General features: G+C 42.1%; 1 protein-coding gene across 1 annotated transcript; it reads right to left on the bottom strand.

Moving 5' to 3' along the window:
- Window positions 1-650: 650 nt before the first annotated feature.
- trim8b (tripartite motif containing 8b) lies at window positions 651-10787 on the bottom strand. The gene is made up of 5 exons (XM_051417571.1): window positions 7932-10787; window positions 3711-3806; window positions 3341-3606; window positions 3116-3231; window positions 651-2916 (listed from the first exon to the last, which is right to left on the bottom strand). Exons 1-5 carry the CDS (start codon window positions 8535-8537, stop codon window positions 2216-2218), a joined length of 1785 nt encoding a protein of 594 aa, XP_051273531.1. The 5' UTR covers window positions 8538-10787; the 3' UTR covers window positions 651-2215.
- Between the last annotated feature and the right edge of the window lie 4670 nt (window positions 10788-15457).

Genomic DNA, 15457 nt, shown 5'->3' on the forward strand with positions numbered 1-15457 from the left:
GGTGTGAGCCGCCCAGGGAGGACTCTGCCTCTCGCCACCTTCCAGAGGATTAAATATAATCTATAATCTTTAATATAATTACAGGTAATGGATGGACGAGTGCTGAGATTCTTTATTTTTCTTATTTTCAATAAACCCCAATAAACCAAAACCAGATTTAATTGATTAATGTGACGTATTTGTGTGTAAGAGTCTCATATTAATTAATGTATTATATAATAAAACACTGTATTTACATTAAACAACAGACTTTGTTTGGCTTTTTGGTTTGTTTCCCAGTTGTAATTAAGACTTTTATGTGGACATAAACACTATTTAGAAGTCAGAAACTCAATAACTTGTGACGTTATGTTTCTGATACAGATAATAAATATTGATCGGAGCAGCCTGGTACTGTGATAATGTACCAACTTCTACCTCTCCAAACACAGTGCAGCAGTGTTTGGGTACACGAACAGTTAAAGGATCACCAATATTATTACAATCAATCCTTCAAACAACAGACAATATTGTTGTTTTAGGAAATTACTGACATTATATATTCACACGTCTTCAACAGGGTACAGGAGTGGAGAAGTACTGTGATTGTTTTGATCCATTAATCCTTTAAATAAAACTTTTACACGTACAGAGTTGACAGCAGAGACGGGTTTTTAAATTTGTTCGTTTATTTGGAATCCACCTCCAAATCACGTCTGTAATTTTTCCATTTCACAAAATATTTACAAAAAAAGATACTTTTATGTTGTTTTTTTTCTCATCTTTACGTTACGACCGTCACAACAGCCGCGTTTTAGGATGATGACAGTTGCTTACACCTCGCAGTCCAGTCTTTTCTTTTAGAAAAAGTTCATGAAAAAAATTCCTCCCGCCGTCTTTTTTCTTTCATACACTCATTTTTTTTCCATTTTTTTTTTGTTTTTAAAACTGCATACATTTTTAATCCCCCCTTATTGTTCTTCTTTTGAGTGCTTTTTAAAAAAAACTCTTCCTTGCATGCTTTCAGCAGCAAACAGGAAGCCGAGAGCTTGTGTGCTTATTGAGAGGAAGTGACATCTTTGCCCTGCAGGAAGTACAATTACAGCATCATCAGATCCTCCAGATGCTCGATTCGTTTGGTTCTCGTCCAGTCTCGCCTTTTTCTCTAAAATCAAAGAGTCTCTCTAGACAAGCGTGAAACCTACAGATGTACCAAATAACACAAAGTCATAGGAATAACTAAATGAAACAGTCTTTGTCAGAACACGGGTTTTTTTTCTGTCCTGTGGGAAGCCTGGGAAGCAGGAAGGGAGTGCTAGGAATAAGCCAAAATTCCCAAAACTCCAGGGTCGACCGGCCCCTTCAGATGCAGCTCTATTGGTGGGGGGGGTCGGCATCTGTAGTCCAGGCATTACAAGGCAGTCCACAAGTGCATTGTGGGTGTTCCATGGAAGAGCGTTTTGTGTTCAAGCCGTACGATCCATCCCTGAACTCAGCAAAGAAAGGAAGAGGTGCCACGACGACTTAAAAATAAAAATAAAATAAATCAAAAAGAGACAATGATGGGGGGGGAAATCTATCAAACTGAGCTGGGCAGAGAGAAATATGATGCTAATAACATAAGGCAACTGACCTCAGTACAACTGGAGGGGTGATTATATCAGAGAAAACATGAGGCGCTAAACTGGAAAGGTCAACACTGCTCGGTCTCTTTTCCCTTCAGCGTCAGTAAGAAAGCCGTGAAAGACGCCACGAGAAGATTTCCTAATAAAAGTTCATTTTTCTATCAATCCGTCTCCTAACCCCTATAAATAAAAACAGATGCATGTCACACTCTCCTCTTAGGCCTCTCTCATTTCTTGTTTATGTGTAAAAAAATCAACAAACAAACAAACGCTGAGCTAAGTTGTGCCAGAGTGAGCGGCTGCATTATAGTTACACTACATGAGAGAGAGAAATAAAAAGGAAATAAAACGGAAATAAAAAACACAAAGAGATCAAACCCTGCCCCCGAATGTGTATACATGTTCTAGATCTGTGTGTGTGTGTGTGTGTGTGTGTGTGTGTGTGTGTGTGGATATAAATTTAAATATTTTAATGTGTGTATAGTATAACTGCATGGTGTTTTTTTTCCGGTTAATATGACGGTAAAGGTGTGCTATTGGTGCCTGTCTCTATATCCAGGTGTGTGTGTGTGTGTGTGTGTGTGTGTGTGTGTGTGTGTGTGTCTACTCTGTTAACTGGTGACATAGTGCTTTGTAGAGGGCTGCCCATACAGCCCGTAAAAATCTGCATGTCTGTGTGTCTGTGAGGCGTCTATCCAGTCCCTCACTGCCAAGCCCTGCATGGACGGACCTCCAGAGGCCAGGCCCGGAGGAGGGGGGTAGTCTTGGGCGCTGACCCAGGGGAAAGAGCCAGAGCGCGGGTACGGCGGGTGGCTGCGGTGGCCCGACACCGACGGCACTCCGGAGCAGTAGCAGTTATCCATCGTGCACACCAGGATCTTACGGCCGCCGTATTGAGGCAGCACGGCCTGCTGGGAGGAGTGCGAGGCGCCGCTGCCTCCGGGAGGAAAGTGCGAGGAGCCGAACACGGAGCCCGAATGGTGGTTGGTCAGAGAGCCGCTTCCGCTTCCCGTCCCGCCGCTCTCGCCGATGTGAGGTGGGCCGCAGGGGCCGAGAGGCTGCTGATTGGTAGACTGGCCTTCTCCAGAGGCAGAGCCGGAGCCCAGGTAGGGCTGTTTGGCTAACGACGAAGAAGAAGATGAGGAAGAGGAAGAAGAGTCCTTGAAACCGGGAGCGGCGTTTTTTCCGACGTTCCCGTTCCCCTCTGGGAAGGCAGTGGAATGTTTCCGTTTCTCCGCGCCGGAGCCGGAGCTCTGACCGCTGGGATACGCAGGAACAGACTGCAGGAAGGTCGAGGGAGGTGTGAGGGGAGCTGAGAGAGAGAGAGGGGGGGAGAGAGAGGGGGGGAGAGAGAGGGGGAGAGAGAGAGAGAGAGAGAGAGAGAGAGAAGGGGGGGAGAGGAAAAAGGTGGGAAATAAGAGGAGATAAGTGTTAATTGAAATAAAAACACATTCCTGTCTGTAAATGTTCGGGATTAAAAACCTGATAAACGTGTTTTGAGGGATCTTTACCTTCCAGCGTTCTCTTCAAGCTCTTCTCTCTCTTTGAGATTTCAGAGAGGAATAGTTTAGAGTTTAGATTCCCCACTTTATAAGGAGGGAGACTGCTGCCCACACATGCCTGAGACCTGCAACAAGTGCCAAGAGACATTCAAGATAAGACGTCAGACCCACGGGGGCGAAAAAAAAAAAAGGAGAAACGTCCATTTTATAAAATCCGACAACTTTTCCTCTCACCTGTCTGTGAGGATTTTAACCGGCTTGGTGTTTTTCATGAAGCTCAGTTCCTCTGCCTTACTGAAGGCCGTGTGGATGGAGCTCAGCAGCTTCTGGGCCTCGTGGCGCTGCTCCCCCAGAGCCAAAACCTGGGCGGCGTTCTCCTGGCAGAACCGAGCCTGAGCCCGGTCCAGAGCCTCCAGTGTCCGACCGAGATCCTCCTCCAGGAGCTGGTGCATCCGCTGGTACTGCAGACGCACCTCCTCCTTCAGCTCGCAGACTCTGTCCTGTAGAGCAGACAAACATCAAACCGCTTGAAAACGTCCTTTTGTATTACGCAACAACCGCGCAGAATCTCTTTAAAACAAATGTGCGGCGAGCGGACACGTACCTCCACCACACACTTGTCAGAGTCCAGTTTGCAGAGCTGCTCTTCGATCTCCTGCACTCGTTCCTCCACGCGCTCCTGCTGCCTCAGTAGGCTTTGCTGTGAGGGTAGAAAAGGGAGACGGGAAAGAAAGAAAGAAAAGTATTAAGCTTTGGGAAGTTGTGACCTCAGCTGAGCGTTAGCATCCCCTCCCCATGAGGAGATATTAGGATCCGGGAGCCGGCTAATTTAGTCTCCATCCAACACACAATCCCTGTGGGGGAGGAGGGAGGGTGTGCTGTCATAGCAACCAACAGCTATTTTGTGTTTGCATTAGTGAGTGAGGACTAATGTTGGGGGGAGCTGGGGGGCAGCGAGCAGAGATAAATAAACAGGCTCCAGCAGCTCTCCTCCTCTCTCCTCTCTCCTCCTCTCTCCTCCTCCAGTGCACCTCCTCTTCTGCACTTCTGTGGCAACGTCGTGGCAACACTTGTTATTTTCTAGGACGACGATTGAATGTGAACAACAGCGGACGCACGCTCGGGCCAAATGCCCGTCCGGCTTCAGCTCGCAGTCCAAATAAATAAAATAAAAAACCATAATTAACGGCGCCGTGCGGGATCAACTATCCGGTACGTCTCAGAGGAACGTCACTGACACAGATTTACTAATCCTTCATGTTGTTAATATTTAATGTGAGATATGAATAATCCTCAATCAACATTTAATGAATGAGACGCTCGTTGATCAGACGGTACGGAGCTAAATAATGTGGTGAAGCCGATGTGTATGATCCAGATTCACACGACGAGACTCAGCTCAGGGCCAGAAGAGCTAAATGCTAACGTCTGCATGCTAACACTTAGCTAATTAGAGCTACGAATTAGCACCAGAAATAACTGAGGCTGACGGGAATATCATTCGAATTATTTACATTAATGATTAATCAGTTCGTTTTTAGTCTTTATACAACGTTGAGCCCAACTGACGTCTTTAAAATCCTCGTTTTGACCAACTAACAGTCTAAAATCTTAAAGATATTAAACTGATGGACAAATAAAATCGAATTATCAGATTTTAGAAGCTGAAACCAGCAAATATTTTAACATTTTTGCTTCAAAATTCCTTAAACAGTGAATCAATGATGCTGCAAGAAGAAGATTTAACGGTTATTAAGTTAATAAATAATAAATAAGTTGAACAATTACATGCTGATTCATTCAAGAGTTGTTTACATATTTAATTCATTTTAATTTCATTTCATTTTTTGGTTTAAAAAAAAAAAAAGAGGATTGAATCTGTAATTAATCCCGCAAGTCAATAATCTGTTTTCCACATGCCTCATCATCATCATCATCATCATCATCATCATCATCATCATCATCTCTCCAATCGTTCCAACAAAACAGCGGCTGACTTTATCGTAAGTGATCAGCTGCTGTAGAGCTCGATAGGAATGAAACCTGCATACTCCTGGGCCTCTGTGGCACATGGTTGGGAACCATTGCCCTAGATATCTCCCTCACACACACACACACACACACACACACACACACACACACACACACACACACACACACACACACACACACACACACACACACACACTCGGCATGGTTAGATCCAGGACTGTGACCTGGTTGTGCTGATTGATTGAGTTAGGCTCTGAGCAGCAGCCAGGGGAAAAACAGGGTCGAAGGAGCCGAGGCGTCCCAGAGGGGGGTGGCAACTAAATGTATGGGATACCTTTGGGGGGAGGGAGAGAGAGAGAGAGAGAGAGAGAGGAAGGGGGTGTGGGTGGGGTATAAAGAGGGGAGGGTGCTCTTAAGCTGTCATTTCACCACAGTGTCTTCTCCATCAGAGCCACCAGAGCAGGAGAGCAGAGCCGGAGGGAAGGTCGGCACTCGCCTGGAGTGGCTGGTGGATGGTGTGAGGTGAATTTGGGGGGGGTGGACGTGAAGAAGGGGGAGTCGCTGTAGGGTGTGTGTGTGTGGAGAGAGTCAGGGGGTCCACTCTGCATTCCTTGATTGCAATTCAACATGGAGGATGTCTTAGTAATCACTACCACGAGGACACGTACCTAAAAATATGTTTATGGATTATAAGGCTGAAAAATCACAATATAATCATCTTATTCTTTGTCTGGTTTCTACGTCCACGGCTTCCTCCAGGAAATCGTTGTGCAGAGGTGGTTAGGCTGTGTCATATCTTGTCTTGTGATCAATTATTTAGTAGAGGATGGCCTTAACAATAACCACACTCATTAAAACACATAGCGTTTGCTGCCCTGGTCTAGCTCCAGCGGATACATCAGCATTTATCAGCATTTATGGATGTTTCATTCGATACGTTGCAGCAGAGAAATGCAGAATGTGTACCAGTGTTATAACTCGACAGATACGGGATCTCTGAGGCTGAAAACAATATATGATTGAGAATAAAAAACACTACAATAACCATATAACATAAACACTTTTGACTAGAGCTGCATTAGTCAACATCAACAATCAACATTATAATCGTTTAACATCAGCCTGTTCACATGCAGCCAAACTTTTATTCATTATTCTGAGGATGTGTGACGATGTAATGGTGATTTATATATCTGTATCTATATTTATATACCTGTGAGACATTGAAACGTGTCTTTAAAATAGTTTTAGCATCGTGAAAACACACTTAAACGCTTGCGCCCAAGGCTCATGAAGGTTGTGTGAGTGCTGTTTATTCTAGCATCATATTGTCAACACTCATGTAAACAAACACGCATGTAAACACAACGGCACTATTGATATAGGTCAACTAATATTACTGATGCCACGTCCAGTAACTCTTAACGTAACGGCCTAATGTCATTACAAAGCTCGCCCACCAGTTTTTAACTCTAACATGTCTCAACACATATCTCGCTCACAACTGTTTGTATATTTAAGAGACAGTAAAAAAAAAGGAACATTGGCTGATATTAGATCATATTTTTACAGATAAATATTGATATCTGGGTCAAAAACAGAATTAATCTGGTTCTTCTCACCCAGCGTGATTATGGATAATGTAGGAAAAGCTGTAAATGTGAAGGATTTTGCTAATACAGCTTTTAAATTCAGACCAGGTCCCACCCGATGGCCTCTCCCGTGCCCCAGGCAACCGATTAACTATACATAAAGCTGAGTCATAGCATTACCAACAGGAAATACACCCAAGCATGACACGGTTGACACCTAAAACAGGGTGTAGGGTGAGCTAAATGAGTCAGTCAGCAGTGAAGCCTTCGTGGTTCTCCCTCTGACTAAACCGCGCTGTCACACTCACCCCTTTAAAAAACTGAAAAAAACAGGGGAGGAAAACCAATCCGACCCCCGGAAAGGAAGAGGTTAATAAAAAAACCTTAAGTAGACCACAGAATCAAGTGACAAATCACTATAATCCCCCTTCCCCTTGTCTCCACTCCCACCCACCCACCAACCCCCTCTCCTCCCTCCTGCTCACAACTGGCGATCCCTGAGCTAGGATGCACCTGTGCTGGGGAGATAAGGCCCTCTGAGGGCCCCTCATTGTTCCACCCTCAGCTGCATTGTTTGTCATTCCAACAGATGAGAATGGAGGCTGGAGTGGATCACAACGGGAAAATGCACAAGACTCTTACACAGGCGCAAATTGTTTCTTAAAAATGGGGGAAATTTGGTTTTTGATTGAGTAAAGTGATTCAATAAATACGTAAACGATCGAGTGCTTGATGGACTTTTAGTGAAATATGCCCCTTTGTTCTGCTGATGTTTGCTTGAGGAGGACAAAGTGGATGAAAAATGACCTCCGCTGGTTTGTGTGATGCTGTTATTAAAGCTACGTTTTGGTACTTGAGCAACACAGAAGGGGGGCCTAATAACTATTTATTATCTATTAATCTATTTAGAGCTAGAGCTCAAGGTGAGGAGCAACAGTCCAAAACCTAAAAGCTGTTACTGAAGATATTACTCACATTTGAGAGGCTGGAACCTCAGATTCTTTTGCTTAAACCATTAAATCGATTATCTAAATACTTGCAGTTTGACCTTCTGTTGATCGACTAATCGTTTCAGCTCTACATGCGAGGTTACGGCGATGACTTCCTCGACGATGAGGTCAAACTATCGGCTGTGATTTTGTTTCTGTCACAGTGTGAACAGTGCGACTTCGCCCTGAGGAGAAGAATAAATAAGTTAGTTTGAATGCGTGTGTGTGTGTGGTATAGAAAATTCTCCTTACTCTGATGTCGTTGCGTCGCAGCTCCACGTCGGTGACAGCGTGTCCGTGGCTGGGGTGACAGCGGGCGAAGCAGCAGTACTGACACACCGCCGTCTGCTCGGCCTCGCAGTGGTACAGCCTGTACTCGTCGTGCTGCAGGCAGGTCCAGGCCTTCACCGCCTCGGCCTCCACCAACAGGTGACCGAGGGCCGAGCACGGCTGCTGCAGGTGCGTCTGGACGTGGGACTGGCAGCACGGGGCGTTGCAGCGCAGGCAGACTTTGACTGCGGGGAGCGGCGGGCCTCGGCGGCACAGGATGCACTGCAGCGCCGGCGTCGTGGGCTTCTCCACGCTCAGGGCGTTGTACTTCTCGACTATGTTGGACAGTTTGTGGTTCTTCTCCAGGCTGGGCTTCTGTGTGTAAGCATGATTGCACTCGGGGCAGCGGGCCAGCGAGGAGTCTTTGGCCCAGGCCTCGCTGATGCAGCCCCGGCAGAAGTTGTGCTTGCAGGGCAGCTGGATGGGATCTGAGAACACGTGCAGGCAGATGGGGCAGATGAGCTCCTCCTCAAAACAGTTCCTCCACGTCTCAGCCATGTCAGAGGCCATCATGGTGCGGGCAGGCATACACTAACGGTTTTCCACTTTTGACCAAACCTCTAGGCCTCGGAAAAAAAAAGGAAACCTGACCCTTGTTTTTACTTTTAAATGAGTCTTGAGAAAAAGATTTTAAAACCAGAGCCGGTGTCGTCCTTAAGAAACAAAAGATCAGTCCGTATACTTCAACCCTTGTGAACCAAATTAGACGAGTCTCCCTGACAGACGGCCGAGTATTGCTTATTGCTGCAGCATGAAGGCAAATTCCAGAAAAAATTGACCAGAGAAGGCTTCAGGCGAGGATGACAACACCTTGGTGATTTCAACACACACACACATACACAGCAGGGGCTGACGTTATACAGATTACAGTAAACGGTGCTTTCCTTTCCTCTTTAATCACACACACACACATACACACAGTGGGCCTGCCTTTACAGCTTCTGTGTGTGTTTATAGGCCTACAGGAAGCTAAAAAAGCCTGTCAGCTACAGGTAAACCGTGAAATGCAAACAAGGCACAGAAGAACTAAACATCTAAACAATTTACTCCCATGATATCGTGAATCAATCTCTGTATAGCACATGAAAAGACACTTGATATCTCTCTCTCTCTCTCTCTCTCCCCCCCACCCACCACCCCCTTTAATGCAGCCTGCTTCGGGCCCTTACCTTTGAGAGCTTCCCTTCACTTCAACGTCGGATTATGATTGACTGTGGGACCAATTCAGACCAACAAAACCAACGAGAAGAGGAAAAAAAAAGGGGGGACAGCTCCAGTCCACACCCTGATTACTATTCACACACACAGACACACACACACACACACATACACACTAAGCTTTTTAAAAACCCCTGAATCTGTTTTTATCAGGACCTCAAGGACGCTTGAATCCCCCCCCCAACCACACCACCTCAATAATCACAGCGCAATGCTTTTGTCCGCTGAATCATAAATAAGTATCCGAGGAGCCTCCACCTGCAATTTAATTATACATACATACAACGACGGCAGTGGACGACAAATGCAGTTTCACAGGTCAGATTAAAAAACACCACAGTCACCTGCAGCCCTTCAAAAAAACCTCCTTTCTATCTGATCAATGTGGCTTCGCATTTCTGTACACAAGGCCTCGTCTTATTCTTATTTTTCCTCCCCCTATTTTTTTTTTTTTTTTTTTGTTAACCAGTTTTCTCGACAACAAAAAGCCCCCCTTTATAATCTCATTAAATAGAAAATCATACCCGGGCCATCATCTACCAGCCTGTTTACTGCATAGTTAATCGTTTTAATAGTCGAGTCCAGCTCCTGCGCACAAAACAAAGGGTTTTAGGATCCGCAGGAATGTTGGCTGCTGTTTGCAGAGCCTCTTTTCTATCAAATATCTCCTGACACACAGATTATTACTAGTATTTATATCCAGCTGTGGCCTCTTTTTTTAATATATATATATATATATAGATATATATATATATATATTCTTCTCCCCCCCCTTCACTTACTTTGCTCTCCACCTTATTGTCGCCTCAACCTTTAGCCAACAACATATTCTTCCTCACTTCCTTATCTGGATTAAAAATCGTGTAAATTACCTTCAGACGTCACCTCACCATTTTCTACCCAGGTGCAGATTAAAAATAAAAACAAATAATAAAAAAAAACAATTATTTTTTCCCCTCCCAGTGGCTGCTAACACAAGCTACAGTCATTATCTTTAAAAAGCAGCCATGATTTATAGATTTTAAAACTAATAGAAATATATATATATATATTTATATACCCTGATAATCTTAAAGGGGACGTCGCTTTTTTCTGTCCTTGTTAGGGGTAGCTGTCATCAGCCATCTTGCAAAATCCTCATTTAGAAAAAAAGAAAAAGAAATTAAAAAAAAGGAGATATCCGTCGTGGAAAGGCTGTTTCACTGAAAGCTGCGTCTCTCTAGCTGACCTACACCCGGCACCGCGACGTTAGCTCCCGTCTTTATAAAAAGAAAAACACGCCATTTTTAGTGTCGTTATTGTAGGTCCGAAAGGAGCAGTCCTCGACGTGGTTTGTTTTTTCTGTTTTTTGGGGGTTTTTTGGTAGGTTTTTTTATCTGCTCCCGGTTGTGAAGTCGGTTCATAGAAATCCAACACGGTTGTGAATAATAATTGGTGTTTTTTTTTTATTTTTTTCTTTCTTCCCCCCTCTTTTCTTTCCTCTGTCTCTATCGGTCAGGCTTTAGAGAGAGGAGGAATGCAGGCGAGCTGGACGAGTCTTCAAACACCAGCGTCAACGGTCGAACGACGTTAACGGTTCACTTCCGGCGTCGGGTTTTCAAAATAAAACCCGACGTTGATTTCATTTGGTTGAGTGTTATTAAAATTACAATTGAGTTGATTTCGGTTGTGAAACTCTGGAGAAGACAGTTGCTCGTTCAGAGACCTTTATTAACAGTGAAACCAGGCTTATTACATATAACTGTAATCAGGATACTATAAAAGTTACTGAATAAAATACATCAACATGTTACATTTAGTAAATTTAGTATAAAATATCAAATGTACTTTTTTAAATAACATTTTTACTAATTCTTTGAAACTAAAATGATTGATTCGCTTCTTTAGTGTTAGGGAGTGACAAATTACATGTAACTGAGTTGTGTAAATAGGATACAATAAAAAAGGTAATGGAAAAAGGTAACTGTAATCCATTACAATTACAGAAAAAGTAAGTATTTAGTAAAACTGAATGATTGATTGGCTTTTTCACAGTTTCACAACCAGGCTTGGGCAGTAATAGATTACATGTAATTGGGTTATTTAATCAGGATACAAAACAAAGGTAACTGTAATTATCATATTACAGTTACATTTAGTAAATTCAGTATTTTTTAACAGGTACATCGTATGTTTTAGTGTTAGTAATTCTTTAAAACTTAATGGTTGATTGGCTTCTTCAGTGTCGGGTAGTTATGGATTACAAGTTATTTAATCAGGATACAAAACAAAGGTAACTGTAATCCATTACAGCTACAGAAGAAAAAGACATAATCAGATTACAGTTACATTTAGTATTTAGCTGGATCAGTTTTTCTTTAAAAATACACTGAGAAACGTTTTTGTTCCGTTTCTATTTTATTTTCAACGGTCAGGTTGTTCTGTTGTTTTATACTTTTACATCAGTAATTCTTATTAATATTTCTTCTCTCTCGTTTTAATCTACATATTTGGTGTTGAAGTAAATCCAAAAGTAACAGAAAATAATCAAGTTACATTACTTTAATATTCTGATACCTGGATTAGGTTACTGACTACATGTTTTAACAGCTATAATTAGTAACTGTATCAGATTACATTTTTAAAGTAACCCTCCCAACTCTAAAACATACACAGTTTCAGTTTTCTATTTAAAACATAAATATCATCACTAAAAACACATCTGTGCATATTATATATACTGTATATACACGGCCACATCCACCGACTACAGGTACATATAAATATCTGCACAAAAACATTTAGTTCAGCATCCTTTAGTTCTTTACCTACAAGTTACACATTTTATATTTTAGTTTAAATACACACTGTAACTAACTGTAACAGCGTTACTCATACTGAGAGGCAACTTCTGCCCCTTCAACTCGTAACATCTCAGCACCACACAGTAGACTGTAAAGGTTATAGGTGAGGTCTTTAGTATGTGAAGGTCTTCATTATATTGTATTTGAATGAAACTGCACGTCTCACAGTTGTTATTATGGTCTTTATTATATGATTATAAGTCGTTTCTCAGTCTTTGTTGTAGCTGCTTTTTCTTTGTGGTAGTTTCCATCATATTCCACTTAAATCTGCGTAACTTGTGACTTTGTGGTGACTCGTTATTTTCCCCGTCAGCTGTAACGTATTAAAGACACTGACAACCTGCAGTTGGTGAGAATAACATCAAACACAACCTTTGATAACTGCTCTCTTCACAGCCATTAGGTGTAAGTGTCTGTCCTGCACTGATTGGACTTTAAAAACTTCTCAATATGTGGGACGAGGGATAAAAATGCTGTGAAGTCCCACATAAAGTGGGACACTTGGTCACCCAAGTAATTTAGAAAGTACATTTACTCAAGTACAGATTCAAGATACTTGTACTCTGAGTATTTCCAGTTAAATTTCAGAAGCAGATTTAGTTTTTACTCCACAACATTTGTCTGTGTTTTTACTCTTATAGGATATTATACATTGCTGTAGATTAAACTCCCAAACAGTAAATAAAGCAGTTCAAATTATCTCCACCTTAAACAGTCGAGTACTTTTACTAATGTTGCCGGTGGTACTTATCTTATGTAATATTTAAGTATTTTCTGTGTGATCTGAATATTTCTTTTTAACACACAATCATATATAAATCCAAGCATGCTGTATATCCTGTACATTACCACGTACTTCATGCATATAAATCAACATATTCAACATTTATTTCAACACTTTTTGAATTCTCGTTTACAATTTACAGAACAGGCTTTGACTTGTACATAGACATTATATGTTGTTGTCACTTTTATGTGCATAAATATAGTTAAAGATCTATTTTTGTTCAGCTTCTTGTATTTACATCATAGTTAAATGTCTTTTTTGTTCATGTTTTTAGGTGAACGTCTATGTCTATCTTTCTGAAATGGGTTCTTGGAACTGTGTGTTAGAGTTACGTTCACACTTTTATTGCTCATATCTGCGCAGAATAACAATAACACGTCACACAACATCACACACACGCGCACACGGACATAGACGCCGCTGAACTTAGTGTTTACAGTTTTATTTTATGTGCAGTGGAAACCAGAAAATGTATGAGCAGATGAAACCGAGGACGAGGACGAGGAGGAGGAGAAAGAGAGCCAGATTTTTAATTACGGCTTTATGTGGAGCAATGGGTGCTAATTCTGTACAGAGGTGTGTGTGTGTGTGTGTTTGTGTGTGTGTGTGTGTGTGTGTGTGTGTGTGTGCGTGTGTGCGTGTGTGTGTGTGTGTGTGTGTGTGTGTGTGTGTAGTCAACTTAAAACGAGTCAAATTTCTTGTATGTGTACACAAACTGGGCCAATAAAGCTGATTTCTGATTATAGTTCAGTGTTCTCACTCACTTAATAATAAAGTACAGTGTCCATCACAATGAACAAACATTCAACAGTCTGGATCACTGGTGAGTTTTTAATATGTTTTGCACAACAATGACTGACTATAGTATCAATAAATGTAGAATATAATCAGACTTTAAAGGCAGAATCAGTAGGATTCATTGGTTGCACACACCCACTGCCCAAAAGGTTCGATGCCCAGAAACATTAAAACTTCCAGGGGGTTATAAACCATGATTGAGAGATTATTTCTGTATACAAACTTAACCAAACCTACTGGGGAAAAAAACCTCACCATCGACAATTAACCGTGTTTTATCTGCACCTAAATAGTGTCGATTAATCCCCCGAAGGCAATCCTGTTCATCAACGAGAGCGCAGAGTCTTAAATCGAGTCTCAAATAAATGATATTCCTGGATATTTAACGGTGTTTCAGCATGTTGCCGGTGTTTTCCACCCTTACTGAAATTAAATCCTTTTGCAGACATTACAACAACCAGCTGGAAATGAAGCCATGCTTTGGACATCAATAATTGCTGAACTCGGAGACATACGATTCCGATGGATTGGACAGTTTGAAACCGGTTCTCAACTGGAACCAGTTCTCAGGCTGCCCGAGTACCATCATTATGACCGACACTATTACAGAGGCAGGAGAACATTATTTATTGTTGACACTTCCTAATAGTTCCTGTTTGGAGCCACAATCACTTGTAATTATCGATGTGTGCGTGCGCTCAGTGTGTGAATGTGAGTACGCAGCAGGTTGATATTGAAACTGAATATTACAGGAAGAGATAATCTTATTTTAATCTACATTTTCAGCTACCTCATAGTAAGTATCACGAGTTAATCATATTAAGTGTTATTCTGGTGTACTCTGTTTAATAGTGGTGGAAAGCAACTAAATAAATTCAAGTATTTAAGTACTATTTTGAGCTACTTGTACTTTACTCCAGTATTTAAATGTACTAAATGTATTGTTTTGTTTTTAAATTAATTTATTCCATTAAACTTCACATACAACTAGAGGCAGCTAACAGAATAGTTTGAGAACAAGTGGTCTAATAGTATTATCTTTAATATCACATGCTGGACCTCGTTGTGTAGCTGGTTTTAGCCATCGCATTGGTGGGAATGGATGTGTTGGTTTTTCTCTCTATGCCCAAATAAATTCATTATCTATAAGGTCTGTAGATTAAATGTTATTGTGATCAAGTTGTTTTTGAAATCTAAATGCGATTAATTAGCCTTTATGGTCTCATTAGCATTAAAAAATGACTTATTTGTCAAACTAACAGACGAGAAACTCTAACGTGGAGCTCAAAAAGACTCAAAAGCTGAATAAAGCTGCAGATTTTAGGTGATAATTCTCTGACCTCATGTATATCACACATTTGATCCAGAGCTGAAAACACTGATTAATGCAAGGTGAAGGGAAACAGATTATTTATGACTCCTGTGTAACAAAACAACTAGAAACATAAAACATTGTGCTTTACTTTGAAGCTCAGTCTCAGAGCTTCCTGTATGATTCAGGCTGTCTCTGGTTGACCTGACGCAGTTTCTCGGCAACATCAGCCACCCCCCCCCTCCTCCTCCTCCTCCTCTCCCTCCTCTCCCTCCCCTCACCTCCCTCTCTTCCCCTCCCCTCCCCTCCTTCCGGATCAATGCTACGGCCCGTCACGTGACCTGTCACACAACTGATGTGTGTCACGTTTTAACCGGGAGGAGCTCGGGGAGGAACCGGGGAGGAAGGGCAGGAAGTCTTTCTCAAAGGGCTTCACTGCATCTGTTAATGGCCTGGACGCTCATGAAGTTCCTCTGGGGCAACACTGCAT

Source organism: Dicentrarchus labrax, unplaced genomic scaffold (assembly GCF_905237075.1).
Source record: "Dicentrarchus labrax unplaced genomic scaffold, dlabrax2021, whole genome shotgun sequence".
Classification (NCBI taxonomy): Eukaryota; Metazoa; Chordata; class Actinopteri; family Moronidae; genus Dicentrarchus; species Dicentrarchus labrax.

Bases quoted from the DNA above. Each gene is read 5' to 3' on its own strand.
- trim8b (XM_051417571.1), bottom strand. From the start codon at position 8,537: ATGCCTGCCCGCACCATGATGGCCTCTGACATGGCTGAGACGTGGAGG. The intron at 3,807-7,931 runs GTAAGGAGAATT...CTACCCTCACAG, and splicing joins TGCGACGCAACGACATCAGA to CAAAGCCTACTGAGGCAGCA. The intron at 3,232-3,340 runs GTGAGAGGAAAA...CACTTGTTGCAG, and splicing joins GTTAAAATCCTCACAGACAG to GTCTCAGGCATGTGTGGGCA.